The following is a 16,350-nucleotide window of genomic DNA, read 5'->3' as shown; positions in this document are numbered from 1 at the left end:
TCTTTGTTGGTATGTGGTGCTGAGGATCGAACCCGGGCGGCACGCATGCCAGGCGAGCGCACTACCGCTTGAGCCACATCCCCAGCCCCTTATTCTTGAAATTTCAAGGCTGTTTTGTGTATTCTCAGTCTATGTGCATTCCCACGTAAATTGTATCAATTTGCCAGTTTCTATAAATAATCCTTTTGGGATTTTGTTTGTGATTTTACTGAATCTGATACATTTCTCCTTGGGGGGTGGTGCCGGGGAGTACCAGGGAATAAACTCAAGAGCACTCAACCACTGAACCATATCACCAACCCTATTTTGTATTTTATTTAAAGACAGGTTCTCACTGAGTTGTTTGGGGTCTTGCTAAATTACTGAGGCTGACCTTGAACCTCCAGTTCTCCTGCCTCAGCCACTGCATCTGGCTACATTTCTCCTTTGAAATAAGTTTTCCTTAATTATTCCCAATAGTTTGTTGTTGTTGTTGTTGTTGTTATTATTGTTCTACTTAGTTGTACATGACAGCAGAATGCATTTGAATTCATCATACACAAATGGAATGCAACATTCCAATTCTCTGTACACAATGTAGAGACACACCATCCGTGCAATCATACATGTACCTAGGGTAATGATGTCCATCTCATTCCACCGTATTTCCTACCCCCATAACCTTCCCCACACTCTCCTTTGCCCAATCCAAAGTTCCTCCATTCTTCCCATGCCCCTCCCCCCATCATAGATCAGCATCCACTAATCAGAGAAAACATTAGGCCTTCAGTTTTTTTGGATTGGCTTACTTCGCTTAGCATAATATTCTCCAACTCCATCCATTTAACTGCAAATGCCTTAATTTTATTTTATTTTAATACTGAGTAATATTCCATTATGTGTGTGTATAGCACAGTTTTTTTATCCATTGATCTATTAATAGGCATCTAGGTTGGTTCCACAGTTTATCTATTGTGAATTCAGCTGCTATAAACACATTGGTATGGCTATGTCACTGTAGTATGCTGATTTTAAGTCCTTTGGGTATAGACCAAGGAGTGGGATAGCTGGGTCAAATGGTGGTTCCATTCCAAGTTTTCTAAGGAATCTCCACACTGCTTTCCAAAGTGATTGCACCAATTTGCAGTCCCACCAGCAATGTATAAGTTTACCCTTTTCCCCAACATCTCTCCAACACTTATACATAGAGGTTTTTTTTTTTGTTTTATTTTGTTTTTTGTTTTTTAAGCCAGAGATTGAACTCAGGGGTGCTTAACAACTGAGCCACATCCCCAGCCCTTTTTATTTTATTTTGGAACAGTTTTTTAGGGCCTCACTAAGTTACTGAGGCTGGCTTTGAACTTGGAATCCTGCCTCAGTCTCCCAAGCTCCTAGGATTACAGGACTGTGCCACCATTCCTGCTATATAGAGATTTTATTTTTTTATTAAAATTCCTAAATAACTTAGTTTTAAATGCTAGTGTAAATGGAATTATTTTTAAAACTCATTTTCTAATTGTCTGCTCCTAGTATATAGAAAAATAATTGATAACCTTTTATTCTATGACCTTTATAAATTCACTTATTAGTTTTAGTAGTTTCTCTTTTCTAATAATTGCATAAACAATCATGTTGTATACAGATGAAAATATCTTTAATTCTTTCTAAACTGTGTGTCTTCTTTGCTGCTGCTGTTCTTGTTGCACTGCCTAGGGTCTCCAGTATAATTATGATTTTGACTTACTACTATTTTGTTAAGGATTTTTATATAGAGATTTGCATTTTTTGGTAATGTTTATTTTCTGACTGTAAGATCAATAGTGTTTTTTTCTTTAAATTTTTAATGGAATTTGCTAGTTAAATTATTTGGGCTGAGAGTTTTCCTTATAGAAAGGTTTTCTCTTTTTTTCTTTTTTAAGTTGTCAGTGAACCTTTATTTTTCTTTCTTTATTTATATGCGGTATTGAGAATCAAACCCAGTGTTTCACACATGCTAGGCAAAGTGCTCTACCACTGTGCTACACCCCAGCCCTAGAAAGGTTTTCAATTACAAATTTAATTTTGTGAATAGACATGGAGCCACAAAGAGTTCCTATTTCATTTTGTGTCAGTTTTGTAAAACTTTTCAAGATAATTTTCATTTCATCTAAGTTGTCAAATATATTGGTATAAAGCTGTTCTTAGTAATGCCTTTTGTGTCCTTCAATGTAGATAGAATCTTTGTCATTCTTGATTTTTCTAATTAGTGTTTCTTGTTCTTCTTAAATAATTTTTCAAGGGACTTATCAGGTTTTTTTTTTTTAATCCCAACTTTTGGCTTTTGTTTCTTATTTTTTGTTACATAGTTTTAGCTTTTTTTAATATATATATTTTTTAAATTGGTGTTTCTTTCTTTATTTTTATGTGGTGCTAAGGATCTAACCCAGGGCCTTGCATGTGCTAGGCGAGCGCTCTACCACTGAGCCACAACCCCAGCCCCATAGTTTTAGGTTTTTAATAGTTTCCTTCTTTCTACTCTTTTGGTTTAATTTGAATTTCTTTTTCTACCTTTTTTTTTTTTTTTTAAAGAGAGAGTGAATGAAGCTTGAGAAGAAGATTTACATTAAACAGGGATGAGAAAAAGGGAGGGGAGGGGAGGGGAGGGGAGGGGGGATAGTAGAGAATAGGACAGACAGCAGAATACATCAGACACTAGAAAGGCAATATGTCAATCAATGGAAGGGTAACTGATGTGATACAGCAATTTGTATACGGGGTAAAGTTGGGAGTTCATAACCCACTTGAATCAAACTGTGAAAGATGATGTATTAAGAACTGTGTAATGTTTTGAACGACCAACAATAAAAAATAAATAAATAAAAAAAAAAGAGAGAGAGTGAGAGAGGAGAGGGAGAGATAGAGAAAATTTTTTTTAATATTTATTTTTTAGTTCTCAGTGGACACAACATCTTTGTTGGTATGTGGTGCTGAGGATCGAACCCGGGCCACACGCATGCCAGGCGAGCGCGCTACCGCTTGAGCCACATCCCCTGCCCTCTTTTTCTACCTTTTTTTAAGTAGAAGTTCAGATCATCAACTTTTTGCTAGATTACTGTTTTTAAATGTTTCTTTTCAAATATAACCATTCTGAACTATAAGATTTACTTCTACTTTTAGCTTCATCCCGTAAATTCTAATGTGTTATGTTTTCATTATTATTCAATTAAAAGTACATTTTCATTTCCTTTGTGATTTCTTCCTTGACCATGGTTTTGTTGAAGTATGTTGCTTAATGCCCAAATAATTGGGAATTTTCCTTACATATTATTGTTCTAAATTTCTAATTTAATTCCCTGTGACCAGAGACTATACCTCATATAACTTCAATTTCTTAACTCTATTGACATTTATTTTATGGCATATATATATATATATATATATATATATATATTTTTTTTTAGAGAGAGAGAGAGAGAGTGAGTTTGTGTGTGTCTAGTTTAGTGACTAAGCAACTGAGTGAGACCATGTCTCTAACTAAAATACAAAAAAGGGTTGGGAATGTGGTTCAGTGGTTAAGTGCCTCTGGATTAACTTCTCAGTATCAAAAAAAAAAAGTTTATACCCAATTGATGGGTATAATGGTCTTAAATATTAAGTCAAATAGGTTAAAATTCATTTTCAAATTTTCTGCCCTTACATATTTTATTTGTTTATAGGTTTATCTGTTTCTTTCAGTAATACTGTCAGTTTTGCTTGATGTGTTTGGAAAATCTGTTATCTGTGTATATACATTTAAGATAGTTATATATTCCTGATGAATTGTCCCTGTTATTATTTTGACATGAACTTCTTTAGTTTTGGTAATATTTGTTTTTGTAAAAGTCTGCCTTTTATATTTATATTATATTTATATAATCTCACCTGCTTTTTTATGTTTACTGTTTTTATGATTTTCCATTTTTGTACTTCTAGTTTATCTGTATTCATGTTCAATAAAGCATATCTCCTATAAACAACATCTAATTGCCTCTTTTTAATTTTTTATTATTAGTTGTTCAAAACATTACAAAGCTCTTGACATATTTCATACATTTGATTCAAGCAGATTATGAACTCCCATTTTTACCCTGTATACATGTTGCAGATTCACATCGGTTACACATCCACTTTTTTACATACTGCCGTACTAGTGTCTGTTGTATTCTACTGCCCTTCCTATCTTCTACTATCCCCCTTCCCCTCCCATCTTCTCTCTATACCCCATCTACTGTAATTCATTTCTCTCTCTTGTTTTTTCCCCTTTCCCTTTACTTCCTCTTACATGTAATTTTGTATAACGATGGGGGTCTCCTTCCTTTACCCCTTGCAATTTCCCTTCTCTCTCTCTTTCCCTCCTCCCTCTCGTCCCTGTTTAATGGTGATCTTCTTCTCATGCTCTTCCTCTCTATTCTGTTCTTAGTTGCTCTCCTTATATCAAAGATGACATTTGGCATTTGTTTTTTAGGGATTGGCTAGCTTCACTTAGCATAATCTGCTCTAGTGCCATCCATTTCCCTGCAAATTCCATGATTTTGTCATTTTTTAGTGCAGAGTAATACTCCATTGTGTATAAATGCCACATTTTTTTATTCATTCATCTATTGAAGGGCATCTAGGTTGGTTCCACAGTCTAGCTATTGTGAATTGTGCCACTATGAACATCGTTGTAGCAGTATCCCTATAGTACGATCTTTTAAGGTCTTTAGGGAATAGTCCAAGAAGGGGAATAGCTGAGTTGAATGGTGGTTCCATTCCCAACTTTCCAAGGAATCTCCATACTGCTTTCCAAATTGGCCACACCAATTTGCAGTCCCACCAGCAATGTACAAGTGTACCCTTTTCCCCACATCCTTGCCAGCACTTGTTGTTTGACTTCATAATGGCTGCCAATCTTACTGGAGTGAGATGGTATCTTAGGATGGTTTTGATTTGCATTTCTCTGACTGCTAGAGATGGTGAGCATTTTTTCATGTATTTCTTGATCATCTAATTGCTTCTTAATTTTTGTAATCCAGTCTGACAATCTCTGCCTTATAGTTACAATGTTTAGTTCATTTATATTTCATGTAACCATGGTATGGGTGGACTAAAGTCTATTTTTCCCTCCTTTTTGCCTTGTATAGAGGACATTTAAAAATTTTTAGTATTTCATTTTACTTCCTGATATTTTTTAGCTCAGTATCATTGTAGTTTTTTTTCACTTTTATTTGTATTTTTTTCAATTGATACATTTTTATTGATGCATTATTGTTGCCATTGTAGTTTTTAAATCATTGTTCTAGAGATAACAGTGTGCATCCTTCACTTATTACAGTTGTACACCATTTTATATTAAATATAAAATATAAAAACAGTAAAGTTCCATTTTCTTCCCTTCCTTGATATTTGTTGTCATGTATTTAACATCTACAATGCATAGTTTTTACCCCACAAAACCATATTTTTTGGCTTTTAATAATCATGAAATCTTTCTAAAAATTAAGAAAAAAATATTCTCTTATATTTACCCTTATACTTTTCATTTCTACTGTTCTTGTTTCTTCATGTAGATTTAAGTTTTCATTTTTATCATTTCCCTTTAATCTTTAGCATATTTATTGTACAAGTGAAATAGAAACGATCTAAGCTTTTGTTTTTGTTCTCTCCACTCTCGCTAGGCCATTCTTGTCCAACCTCTGGTATCTTTATATGGCCCTTAGATCTGCAAGAACCACTGTCTGCTGGGCCTCAGAGAGTGTGCCCTCATCTGAGGACCTGGAAGTACCTCAGTAAAATTCTGGGTATTTTCTTTTGCTCAACACCCACTTTTCCAATAGCCTGATCCTAAATTCCAGCTTCTTTAGCATTCTGGATCTCAAATCTCTGCTTCTGATGCCAGAAATACCTGGGGAAATGTTGGAGTTTGGAGTTTTTTATGGGTGATATTATTGTCTGCATTCCTTCCCATTTTCTTTCCTTTTTTCCTCATTAGAACTATCAAGGGCAAATCTTGAGTATTTGAAACTTGTAGTCCTGTGGATTTTTTTTTAAATGTGTTTAACTACTATTCAGTTTTTATTTTTTATTTTTAGGGAGACATTAGAGAAGCAAGTTTTTTCTATCTGGTGGCAGAAGATGTTTCAGCATCGAGAAAACCGCTTGGCAGAGACAATGGTAAGAACTCTCCCTGAGGAGGTTCCTAAAGGGTTAGGACATGTTTTAAATCCTGCTCTCACTGTGTTCCCTCTTCAGGAAGTTGCACAGAACTCAGGCCTATACTACAGCATTCCTTCCTGTTACTTATAAGCCAGGAACAGGTTCTGGCCAGCTGTGTCTGTTAGTAGAGTTTATAGATAGCTTCTGGGCCAGGACACCTAAAAATCCATTTTTATTTTCCTTGGTCATTATTCATGACCTGTGGAGTCTCCTATCTGACTTGTTTTGTTCTCTTCCTCCTGTTGTCCCTCAGGCCATCCTCCATGCAGAGCGACAGCTTCTGCATAGGTCCTGGTCCACCTGGCACCAGCAGGCAGCAGCACATCACCAAGAGCAAGAGTGGCAAGCAGTGGCCTGTGCCCACCACCACCATGGACAACTGAGGAATGTTTTCCACACATGGAGGGAGAGTGCCCAAGGGCTCAGAAAAGAGTGAGTGATCAGTTCTGTATCAGAAGTCCTTTCTACCCAGGCCAGTTTGGACCATAGCACCAAGGTTGTCTCCAAGTGCCTGCCCAGAGGCCTGTGTTAACCTAGACCGGTTGTAAGTTCCAGAAATTCAACCTGAAATAGTCTAAATAAAACTCGGACTATAGGGAGAGGATCTTGGGGTGTTCCTTGAGGATCATGGTATTCCCAGCGGTAGGATCTCAGTTGGAACAGAAGTGTTCTGTGGATTTGGGAGGTCCTATCCATTATTTTGCTTACTAATTGGAGCCCATTTGAAGTGACTATGGCCAGCGAATAGACTGATAAGCCTATTTGAGGATAACTGGCCAGAACCTAGTGGCTAAGGCTAATGGGCAGTAATTTTTACCATACCATGTAGCTGTGGGGGATGGACAGTGTAGGCAGTCCATGTCCACTGCAGAGGTTTTCCTGCTTTGGTACCTTTCTGTATCCACTAGTGTGTTCTAAGAATCTTATTACCTCTCACATTCTGGCCACATTCAGGCACCTTCTCAGGAGTGGACAGGGCTTTAGCATACCTACAAAGGAATAGGCCCTAGTGCTACTTCAGGCCCATGAAATTGTGTACAAAAATTTGATTACATGTGAATTTTTCTGGAAGAGAGCCCAAGTCCTTTGGCAGATCTTTATAGAGGGCCTTGACTCCCCCCAAAACTTAACCACTAAGTAGGGGCCAGAGTCTGTGAAGGGGAGCCCATCAGGAGGCCCCCACCTGGATCTGGGCTGCATGGCTGATATCCACCTGTCATCTTGCAGGAGGTTGGGCAGGGCACTGGCTGTGGAGTTCTACCGGGTACGGCTCCTGCGTTGGGCCTGGAACAGGTGGAGGGAGGTAAGGCTTTGGCACGGGTACCACCCAGGAGTGGCTTTTGGACAGGTGGAGCTGTGTATTATCATCATGACTCAGAGTGGACAGATGGGCTCTTTGGCAGTACCTTGGAAGGCTCGTATCTCTGAGCTAGGGGAGGAGGGCAGGCAGCAGATGAGGCAATGTCAGTTCACTTTTATGCGATGATTAGCTCAGGAACTTCTTGTTCTTTTAGGTACCAGGCTGATCACATGTGAATTTCCAGAATCTAAATTCCTAATCTAACCCTTTATAGGGACCCTATTGGGTGTATAAAATGTTTAAGATAACAATGATTGACCATTATAAGTTAGGGACCTGCCTCATTTGGTCCTCACAAAACCCCTTCGAAGCACATATTTACAGATGAGGAAACTGAGGCTCAGTGAGGTTAAGTACTTTATGCAAGCTCAAACAAATGGAATATAAGATGGCAGCAGAACTGAAACTGTCCCCCACCTAGTCTCTTAGCCCAGGTGGCTGCTTTTTCCTTTGTCCACAGTGCCTGGCCCTGCGTGCCACTGAGCAGCAGAAGCTGATGCAAGCAGACCTGCATGGCCGGCGTGCTACCCTGCACAGGGCGCTGCAGAAGTGGCTGGTAGGAGCCACTTCTTTCCTCCAGATCACCTTGTTGTAGGGGCAGGGGATGTTTCTGGAAACTGTTTTTTTTTTTTTTTTTTCCCCCTTGTTTTTCCTGTCCTTCCCCAGAATAATTCAACAAGCCTCAAACAGTGTAGGTGCCCAAGACAATGGGTCTCAGAGCCACAGGATCTGTCAGTTCTTACTGGGCAAAGTGAAAACAAGTACATGGCCTTATACAAAAACAGGCTCATGAATAGGAGTCCAGGGGTTTGACCTATTAGGGGAGGGCCTAGTTGGGCAGTCTGGGGTATCTGCTGGCCTTGGAATAGCGTCCTTCAGCCTGTCCTCACCCTTTGTGAGTGCTCTGGGCCCCCTATTATAAATGCACCTTTAACGCCTACCTGGAATAAGGGGCAGTGTAGGCCCAGGAGTGGCCTCCAGTCATTTTTGTCTCTTTCAGGCTTACCAGGGCAGAGTGCAGAGCATCCTACAGGAGGTGGCAGCCAGGGAGAGCCAGCACAACAGGAAGCTGCTGGGGTGAGTCTCCCGGGGGTCTTGTGGGGGCTCAGGCTCAGCAAGAAGGAACAGAGCCAGACACTATAGATTCCTGCCTTGGGCCAAGCAGAGGATGGTTCTGAGTGTCTCTTATTGTTCAAATTGTGGTTCTGGCTTTTCCACAGCAATGCACTGTGTTTACTGCTTCATTCAGTATGTTTTAAACTCCTGCTATTGTCAGAGTAGGACCTTGAAAAGCAGACCTCTCCTGGATGCTTGCAAAATCTCTCAAGGCACCATTTCCTCTTCTGCCCTGGAGCCTGCAGTGATCCCCTTTCCTGTCAGTTCCCAAATGGTTCCTTCACAGTTGACTCTTAAGAGTCACCTCCCAGCCCTCTGAGACTTATCTGCATTGCTCATCTTTGAAGGGCACTTATGGCCCACCCTCCATTCCTTCTTGGTTAAGCTCTGAACTCACTCTTTTCTGTTAGGCCTTTCTTATTCCCCTCTCTCTTTTCCTTCCTTTGTTTATGTTCAGCACATACTTTTCTAGGTGGCATGTGGGCTAAGGACCTTGTGAACTTTAAACATCTCCATTACTCTTCTGGGGTTCACACTAGGTAATCCTTCACTAACTCCACAGCAAGTACATGCTGGATTTTAGTTGTCCTTCCCCATCTTCCCTATCTCTCTGAACTTATTATCCCGAGAATTGCCTGTATTGTTATCACCTAGTTAGAGCTCCATATTCATTTTATCATTTAAACTTCTAAAGATGTGGTGTTGTGCACTACTGGGTATTGGCTACTCACTTTATGTCTAGCACAGAACAGGTGCCTAGCATTTGTTTGTTGGATGTAGACATGAGCATAAATTTGGGTGTCAGTGAAGCAGATACTCAGAGGCATGGAGAATACTAACTCAGGTATGGGGAGAGAATGAGGAACAATTCACAGAGGCTTCCCATGTCTCTCCATATTGAGGTTCTGCCCTGGCCTGGCCATGTACTTGCAGGCGGGTGTTATGTCGTTGGAGAGAGAACACAGTGGCCCGTGTGGATGAGGCCAGAAAAGTCCTGCAAGCAAGTGCACACTACAGAAAGACCATGTGTTCCAAGGTGAGGTACAGGGAGGCAAGCTGGTTATCCAGGGAACTTAGGGGCCATGTTTCAGCCAGGGTGTTGGGTAGGGACTGGTGCTAAAGATTAACACTGAGTAAGATACCCAAAAAATAGATAACCTTCCTCTAGCACACAGACATACATCCATGTCTGCAGGTGTTTTTTGTTTTTTGTTTGTTTTTTTACTAAAAGTATGAATCAATGCCCATTACAGTAAAAACATGGCACATAGTAAGTGAACTAGTTATTATCTGTGGAATGGGTATGGAAATATATCATATGGTAGCGCTGGTCCCAAGCTCTGGGAATGGGACATTGGCAGGACATGGCTATGGGAAGAAAATATGTTACAGAAAAGAGGGAACTCAAACAAATGGAATCCCTGAGCCCTAGATGTTTTTTAGAATAAAGCAGATACAGGCCAGTCTTGGAAATGAAGCTTCTGTGAAAGAGAAGCAATTATATTTGGTCAAGGGCCAGTCTGTTCTCAGACTAAAGCCATCTAAACTCGAAAGCCATCCCCTGCTCTGGAAGGAGGAAACGAGATCCAAGCTAAGATTCCAAGCTTGGAAGGGAGATGATTTTGGTGGAAATGGGGATCATGAATGTGAAACAGGCCTCAGGCTTCTCCTGCCTGACTTTTCAATGTATTTTGTTATTGTGATTTTGTATGTATCTCTAATAGGAAAGAGTGCATATACTGTATATGATCTGATTAACAAATAATAATATAATTAAAGCTCATGTAATGTGTTAACTACTTTATTTCTCTGTAGCGTGGTATAGTTTAAATCCTCTAGAAAAGTCCCAGCACCTCTTAGGGCCTGAGAGGGACCTGAGGCTGTGTCCTAGGTCTATATGGATGGTGCATGGATGGCGGGTGCTTCTTAGAAGTGTGTCAGAGCCAAACATCAACCATTTGGCTTCACCTCACCAGGAGCTACCATCATAGACCTCACGTGTCCTTAGAAGTCAGGACATACAGTGATCTATGTTCTTTGCCTGCCTGTAGATCCTGCTCCAGTGGCGGGAGGTAGCATCAGTGCAAATATATTACCGACAACAGGAGGCAGATATCCTCAGAGAGGCCCGGAAGGTGCTAGATAAGGGTAAGTGGGGATCCTGGAAGCAAGAAGTATCAAAAGGAGTGTGAAAGATGCAGAACTGTCTTGGGTTCCATTTACTCCCTACAACTGGGAAGCTTCAACCACAAGAATGTATTCTTTCAGTGTTGGAGGCTAGAAATCAAGATGTCGGGAGGACTTACTCCCTTCAAAGGGTCTGGAGAGGATCCTTCCTTGAGTTTTCTAGTTTCTGCTGGCTGCCAGCCATCCCTGGTGTTCATGTAGATACATCACTTCATTCTCATCCTCCATCTTCACTTGATGTTTTCTTCCTGTGTCTCTGGGTCTCATAAAGACACCAGGCATATTGATTTTTTTTTCCTTCAGTGTTGGGGATTGAACACAGGGCCTTACACGTACTGGGCAAGTAGTCTACCACTGAGCTTCTTCCCCAGCACACATATTGGATTTAGGACCTACCCTGCTCTAGTGTGACATTACTTTATTAATTCATGACCTTGAAAGACATGAATCTTTGAGGCGTGGGGGTGCTAGTCAATCCAGTATATTATATTATAAAATTCCCTTCCCAATGGATTCACAAGCTTGTGTAAAAATGGAAGGCCAAGGCTTGTCATCCATGAGGAAATTAAAAAATGAAGCTGGAATGGAAGAGTGGTAAATGTCAGGGAGTGTGTGTGTATGTGTATGTTACAGAGGATTGAACCCAGGGATTATATCACCAGCCCTGTTCGTTTAATATTTTCTTTTCTTTTTAAAAAAATATTTTTATTATTTATTTATTTATTTGTATGTGGTGCTGAGATGCAAACCCAGGGCCTCACTCATGCTAGACAAACGTTCTACCACTGAGCCCCAGCCCCTCGTTTAATATTTTCTGTTTGTAGATGGGCACAATACCTTTATTTTATTTATTTTTTATGTGGTCCTTAGGATCAAACCTAGTGCCTCGCAAATGCTATACCACTGAGCCACAATCCCATCCCTGTTTATTTTTTTGAGACAGTCTTGCTCAGGCTGATTTTGAACTTGTGATCCTCTGCACTCAGCCTCCTTCCTGAGTGCCAGAATTACAGGTATGTATGTGCTACTGAACCCAGCTAAGGGGGTGTAGGTTTTTTGTTTTTGGTACTGGGGATTTAAACCAGGGATACTTTGTCACTGAGCTACATCTCCAACTTCCCACATCTTTCCTTTTTTTTTTTTTTTTTTTTTTAAAAAAAAGAAAGAGTCTCACTATGCTGCTTAGGGTCTGCCTAAATTGTTGAGGCTGGCCTCAAACTTGGAATTCTGTCTCAACCCTTGAGTTGCTAGTATTATAAGCCACCACACTGGCAGGGGGTGTGTTTTGATGGAAAAGACCCTCTCCTGAGTGCAGCTGCTCATCAAGTCAACCCCTGTGTTGGTAAGAGCCCTTGCTTTCTTATGTAGTTGGATCCTTATATGTTCAAGAACTAAAGACTTGCTATGTCCCATTGAGCAGGAAATCCCACTCATGCTGTATAAATATCCTTGATAGTGCAGGATAGAAATTGATGCCTCTGTGCAGAAGATGTGCAGACACAGAAAAGACCTATGGGGACTTATCTTCTAACACAGTTGGGTCCATAGTGGAGAGGGAAATGTGACACTCTAAAGGGGAGAACCTGTGGTTAGAATAGATGAAAATACAGAAGTGAAAACAATCAAAAATGGTTTAAATTGGACTGTAGCAAAAATCAGCCAAGTTATTAATTTGACTTTAATAGAATTTGCTACAGGACAAAAGTTTATCCACTTTGGTTGGGTCCTGACTGATGTATGTTTAAGAATGCAAAGCCCACTTTTTTATTTTCATTTCTGTTTGTACACCTGATGCAGTTTGGGTCAGCTACTGTAGGTCAGGTATCCACTTCTGGCCATGCTGGAAAATTAGATGAGATAGGTTCCAGGTATAGCCTGAAGCTGCTTCTCTGCAGGACTTTCTTTAGAAGGGGGTGGTGGCACATAGCAGGCCCTGGGTTTACCATGTCCATTACAGATGGCACAAGGGATTTGGGAGGCTAAGGAACAAGACACTGCATGTAGTTTGTGCCAGTACACTTGATCTTAGCCAAGGCCAAGAAGTGATTGGTTGGTGCACCATAAATACTTGGGAATCAATTTCTTGGTTTAGATTAAGGTCTGAGTCTCATGCACATCTTTTTTGGATGCCGGGGAGGAGGGACTAAGGAGAAGATATAAGACACATTAAGTGGAGTCCTTATAAGGGCAGGCTTACCCAAGTGTAATGGTATGTGTCTATAGTCTCAGCTACTTTGGAGGTGGAAGCAAGATGATGGCTCAAGCTCAGGAGTTTGGGGCCAGCTTGGGAAACACAGCAAAATTCCATCTCTTAAAAAAAGAAGTGGTGCAGGCTAGAAGTCATAATCTGGCTCAGTGATCTCAGGCATGATCCCGGCTCTTTGTAAAATGGGGATATTGTTCCTTCCTCCATGGTTATCACTTAAAGGGAATTCATTGAAATTATATGGATACATGGGCAAATAAAAGACATCTTCCCAAGATTATCAGTGCATAGTACAGTTGGCTTCCAACCTGTGATGGCTTCCTTCCCTGCTTGCTGCAGTGGGTCCTGATGGGCTAACCACCTATGTATCATCAGTGCCCCAGTGTCAACCCTTTTCTTGTTGTCTTGAAAAGAAACTTCTTCGGGGGCTCATGAAATTTTCACCAAAAGGAGAATCTGGTGACAAAAATAAAATGCAGGATGTGGCCCTTGCCCAGAGTGTAGGAAGTCAGGACATGCTGGCAGACCTATCTGGTCATGGCTCAGGATGACTTGAATGAACCTTGGTTTTATCTGATGAAACGAGTCTGCCTCCTCCTCTAAGCTTGCACTCCAGCAGGAGGCTCCCTTATTCTTCAGACTAAGGGTCTCCTTCCAAGTACTTGGTATCACCTTGTATGTGACTCTCCGAGGTGGAGTATAATCTAGGGCAAGTGTACCCTTGCAAGGTGCAATAAACAAGTCTGATTCCAGTGCTCAAGAGTCACTGAAGGTAGTCATAATTATCCTTATAGAGTGACGATGGTGCACGTCGTAGTTTTACTCACAGACGGCTGGACATCCTGACTATCCTATATCACATTCTTTGGTCCCCAAACCTCCCCACTGCATTGTAACTTTAAAAACTTCTACAAACAGTCAAACTCTAGTTTGCATCTGCCCTAGGATACCTCCAAACCTGGTTTCAGAAATGGCGGGATTGCAGCCAGAGGGCAGCCCAGCAGAGAGCCCAGCTAGAGAGAGCAGCCCAGCATCACCGACGGCAGCTGCTGTTAAAGGGGATGGCGTGGTGGAAGGAGTACTATCTGGGGTGTGTCAGGAAAAAGGTGAGGCAGCAGCTGTCAAGTTTCCCCCATGTGGCAGGCATTAGGATGGCTGCCAGGCAGGACCACCTCTCAAGGAGGGACTCTGGACAAAACTCAAGGCAGCTGCCTGGGTGCTGGGTTATTTGGGATCCTGTGGTAATAAGACAGCAAGAGCCTGCCTGGGCATTTAGTGGTGGCTCAGGGTAGTTAGCCTTAGAATTGGGTCTCCCTTGGGAGGAATATGGCTCAGGAGAGAAACCTGGTTCACCCTGACCTTGGCTTGTCCTCGATGAGGGCCCTACCAATTTATCTGGACATTCTCTGCCTATACAGGAGTCCTTTTGGATCACCTAGGAATCCTGGCAATGGGAGGACAGTTGCCTCGGGCCAGAACCCAGGATGTGGGATACTTGACTCCGTGTATACTTGTTCTCTCCCCAGTTTTTGCAGATGCAGGGCGCCCAGCTCCTGGTGCAGAGACTCAGCAAGGCCTGCTTCTGCTGGTGGAGACAGCAGGTGGGAGGCAACACAATACCTCTTCCTGCATCCCTCTCAGTCCACATCTCTAATTGTCATATTAAACACATGGGTGTAATATCCAAAAATTAATGTGAAAAGCATTTTTTCTTACTTGTTTTAGTTGTAGGTAGACACAATAACCTTTATTTTTCACTTACTTATTTATTTATTTTGTGGTGCTGAAGGTTAAACCCAGTGCCTCCCTCTACTATTCTTCCACAAGCTAGATGTGCTGCTGCCATTTTCCCCTCTGAGAGCCCTTCACTTTCCTTCTTCCCTAGAATCATTCATTGATCTACAGACATGAGTGTGTTGAGTGCCTCACAGTCAGGCCCAGGGTTAGGCTCTTCCTGGTGAAAGAATGGAAGCCTTGGTCACACAGTGATGAGCAAGGCAAAGTGAAAGCAAGGCCATGTGGTCAGAGTGGCCCCTTTGAATAACCCAGTTTTTCTGGACCATAGCTGGTGGCCAGGAGACAGGAACAGCAAAGTACAGCACGAGCCCTATGGTTCTGGTCCTTCTCCCTACAGGCAAAGGTAACTGGGGTTCTTCATATTGCCATTCCTGCCATGGGTGGGGGGAAGTTGCCTGGGTCATGGGAGAGCCCTAAGAGGGAGGCCTGGTCCTCACCTGTTGCCCTCCCTGAAGACTTGGGCTGCATGGCTGGGCTTTGTGCTGGAGAGGAGGAGGAAGAAGGTGCGACTAGAGCGGGCAGTACAGGCCTACCACCAGCAGCTCCTCCAAGAGGGTGCCACACGGCTCCTGCGTTTCACAGCCAGCATGAAGGCCTCCCGGCAGCAGCTGCAAGCCCAGCAGCAGGTCCAGGTAGGTATGGGGCTCCCTTCTTCTGAACAGTGGAGAGGGGACAGTAGAAACTGATGAGAAGCTGTGTTGCAGGCAGCTCACAGTCTTCACCGTGCAGTCTGCCACTGTGCTGAGCTCTGGAAACAGAAGGCCCTGGGCTCGGGCAAGGAGTCTCAGCCCCCTGTGCCCATCATAACCAGCAGGAGAGTGACTTTTGAGGGTTCCCCTCCTGATCACATTGCTATTGGGGCTGGGGATGCCTTCCTGGAGACGAAGAGACCGCCAACTCCTCAACCTCAGGGAGTCCTGGGCAGCCTACCGCTGGCTGTCAGGGAGCCCCACCTCCTGGAGCTGTGAGTGGCCTACCCATACCTCTTCCTTCTCATGTCTACCTTGGGCAAAAGCTGGGATGTACAGGAGGGAGGAAACTGGACCCTGGGAGGGTAAGGGATGAGCCAGTAATGAATGACCTTGTCGTAGCTGAGGTCCCCTCCCTTCCATCATGATCCCATCCCTCCCAGAGCATGGGAGAGAAAACAGAGAGGCTTCTAGACCCTTCTTTTTTCCCTCAATAAATGTGTGTCCCTTCCCCTGGTACCAGGCCTGCTAATCTCCCCTCTTTTATAGTGGGGAAATTGGTTCCATCAGAAACCCCTTTTTGTGACTGGCACCTGCCCCTTGGCCCCAAACCCTATACCTACACTGCTCCTAAGGCAGTTGTCATCTCCCAGAGTGACCAGTGCTACCTAAGAGCCTTGATCTTGAGTAGGTGGAGTGCACCTGGGCCTGGGCCCCCATCTCTGCTCTGCCTTCTTCTCTGCTCCACACTGACAGCCTCAGTGTCAGAGGCTATACCTCCTATGATGTGGAAGAGTACCCAT

General features: G+C 42.4%; 2 protein-coding genes across 8 annotated transcripts in view; one reads left to right on the top strand and one right to left on the bottom strand.

The window, feature by feature from the left end:
* Positions 1–16,350, bottom strand: part of Pisd (phosphatidylserine decarboxylase) — a 121,629-nt gene that overhangs the window by 50,976 nt on the left and 54,303 nt on the right. The window contains exon 8 of one of the 7 annotated variants that reach the window (XM_040292053.2): positions 15,562–15,606. The exons of the other annotated variants lie outside the window; for them this stretch is intronic. Within the exon in view, the coding sequence (XP_040147987.1) occupies positions 15,577–15,606 (30 nt within the window). The 3' untranslated portion in view covers positions 15,562–15,576. Of the gene's footprint in view, positions 1–15,561; positions 15,607–16,350 lie in introns of those variants that run through there. 7 annotated transcript variants of the gene reach the window in all.
* The window catches only part of Sfi1 (SFI1 centrin binding protein), a 71,441-nt gene that overhangs the window by 51,531 nt on the left and 3,560 nt on the right, over positions 1–16,350 (top strand). Inside the window, 12 exon segments of the mRNA XM_021719836.3 lie at positions 6,069–6,150; positions 6,446–6,624; positions 7,420–7,495; positions 8,013–8,108; positions 8,553–8,629; positions 9,602–9,704; positions 10,720–10,816; positions 14,007–14,167; positions 14,588–14,662; positions 15,127–15,201; positions 15,314–15,490; positions 15,563–15,822. Of these exon segments, the coding sequence (XP_021575511.2) occupies positions 6,069–6,150; positions 6,446–6,624; positions 7,420–7,495; positions 8,013–8,108; positions 8,553–8,629; positions 9,602–9,704; positions 10,720–10,816; positions 14,007–14,167; positions 14,588–14,662; positions 15,127–15,201; positions 15,314–15,490; positions 15,563–15,822 (1,458 nt within the window).

This window comes from Ictidomys tridecemlineatus, chromosome 2, assembly GCF_052094955.1.
Source record: "Ictidomys tridecemlineatus isolate mIctTri1 chromosome 2, mIctTri1.hap1, whole genome shotgun sequence".
NCBI lineage: Eukaryota > Metazoa > Chordata > Mammalia > Rodentia > Sciuridae > Ictidomys > Ictidomys tridecemlineatus.
The sequence above is the reverse complement of the archived record's forward strand: the minus strand, read 5'-3'. Positions and strand labels throughout refer to the sequence as shown.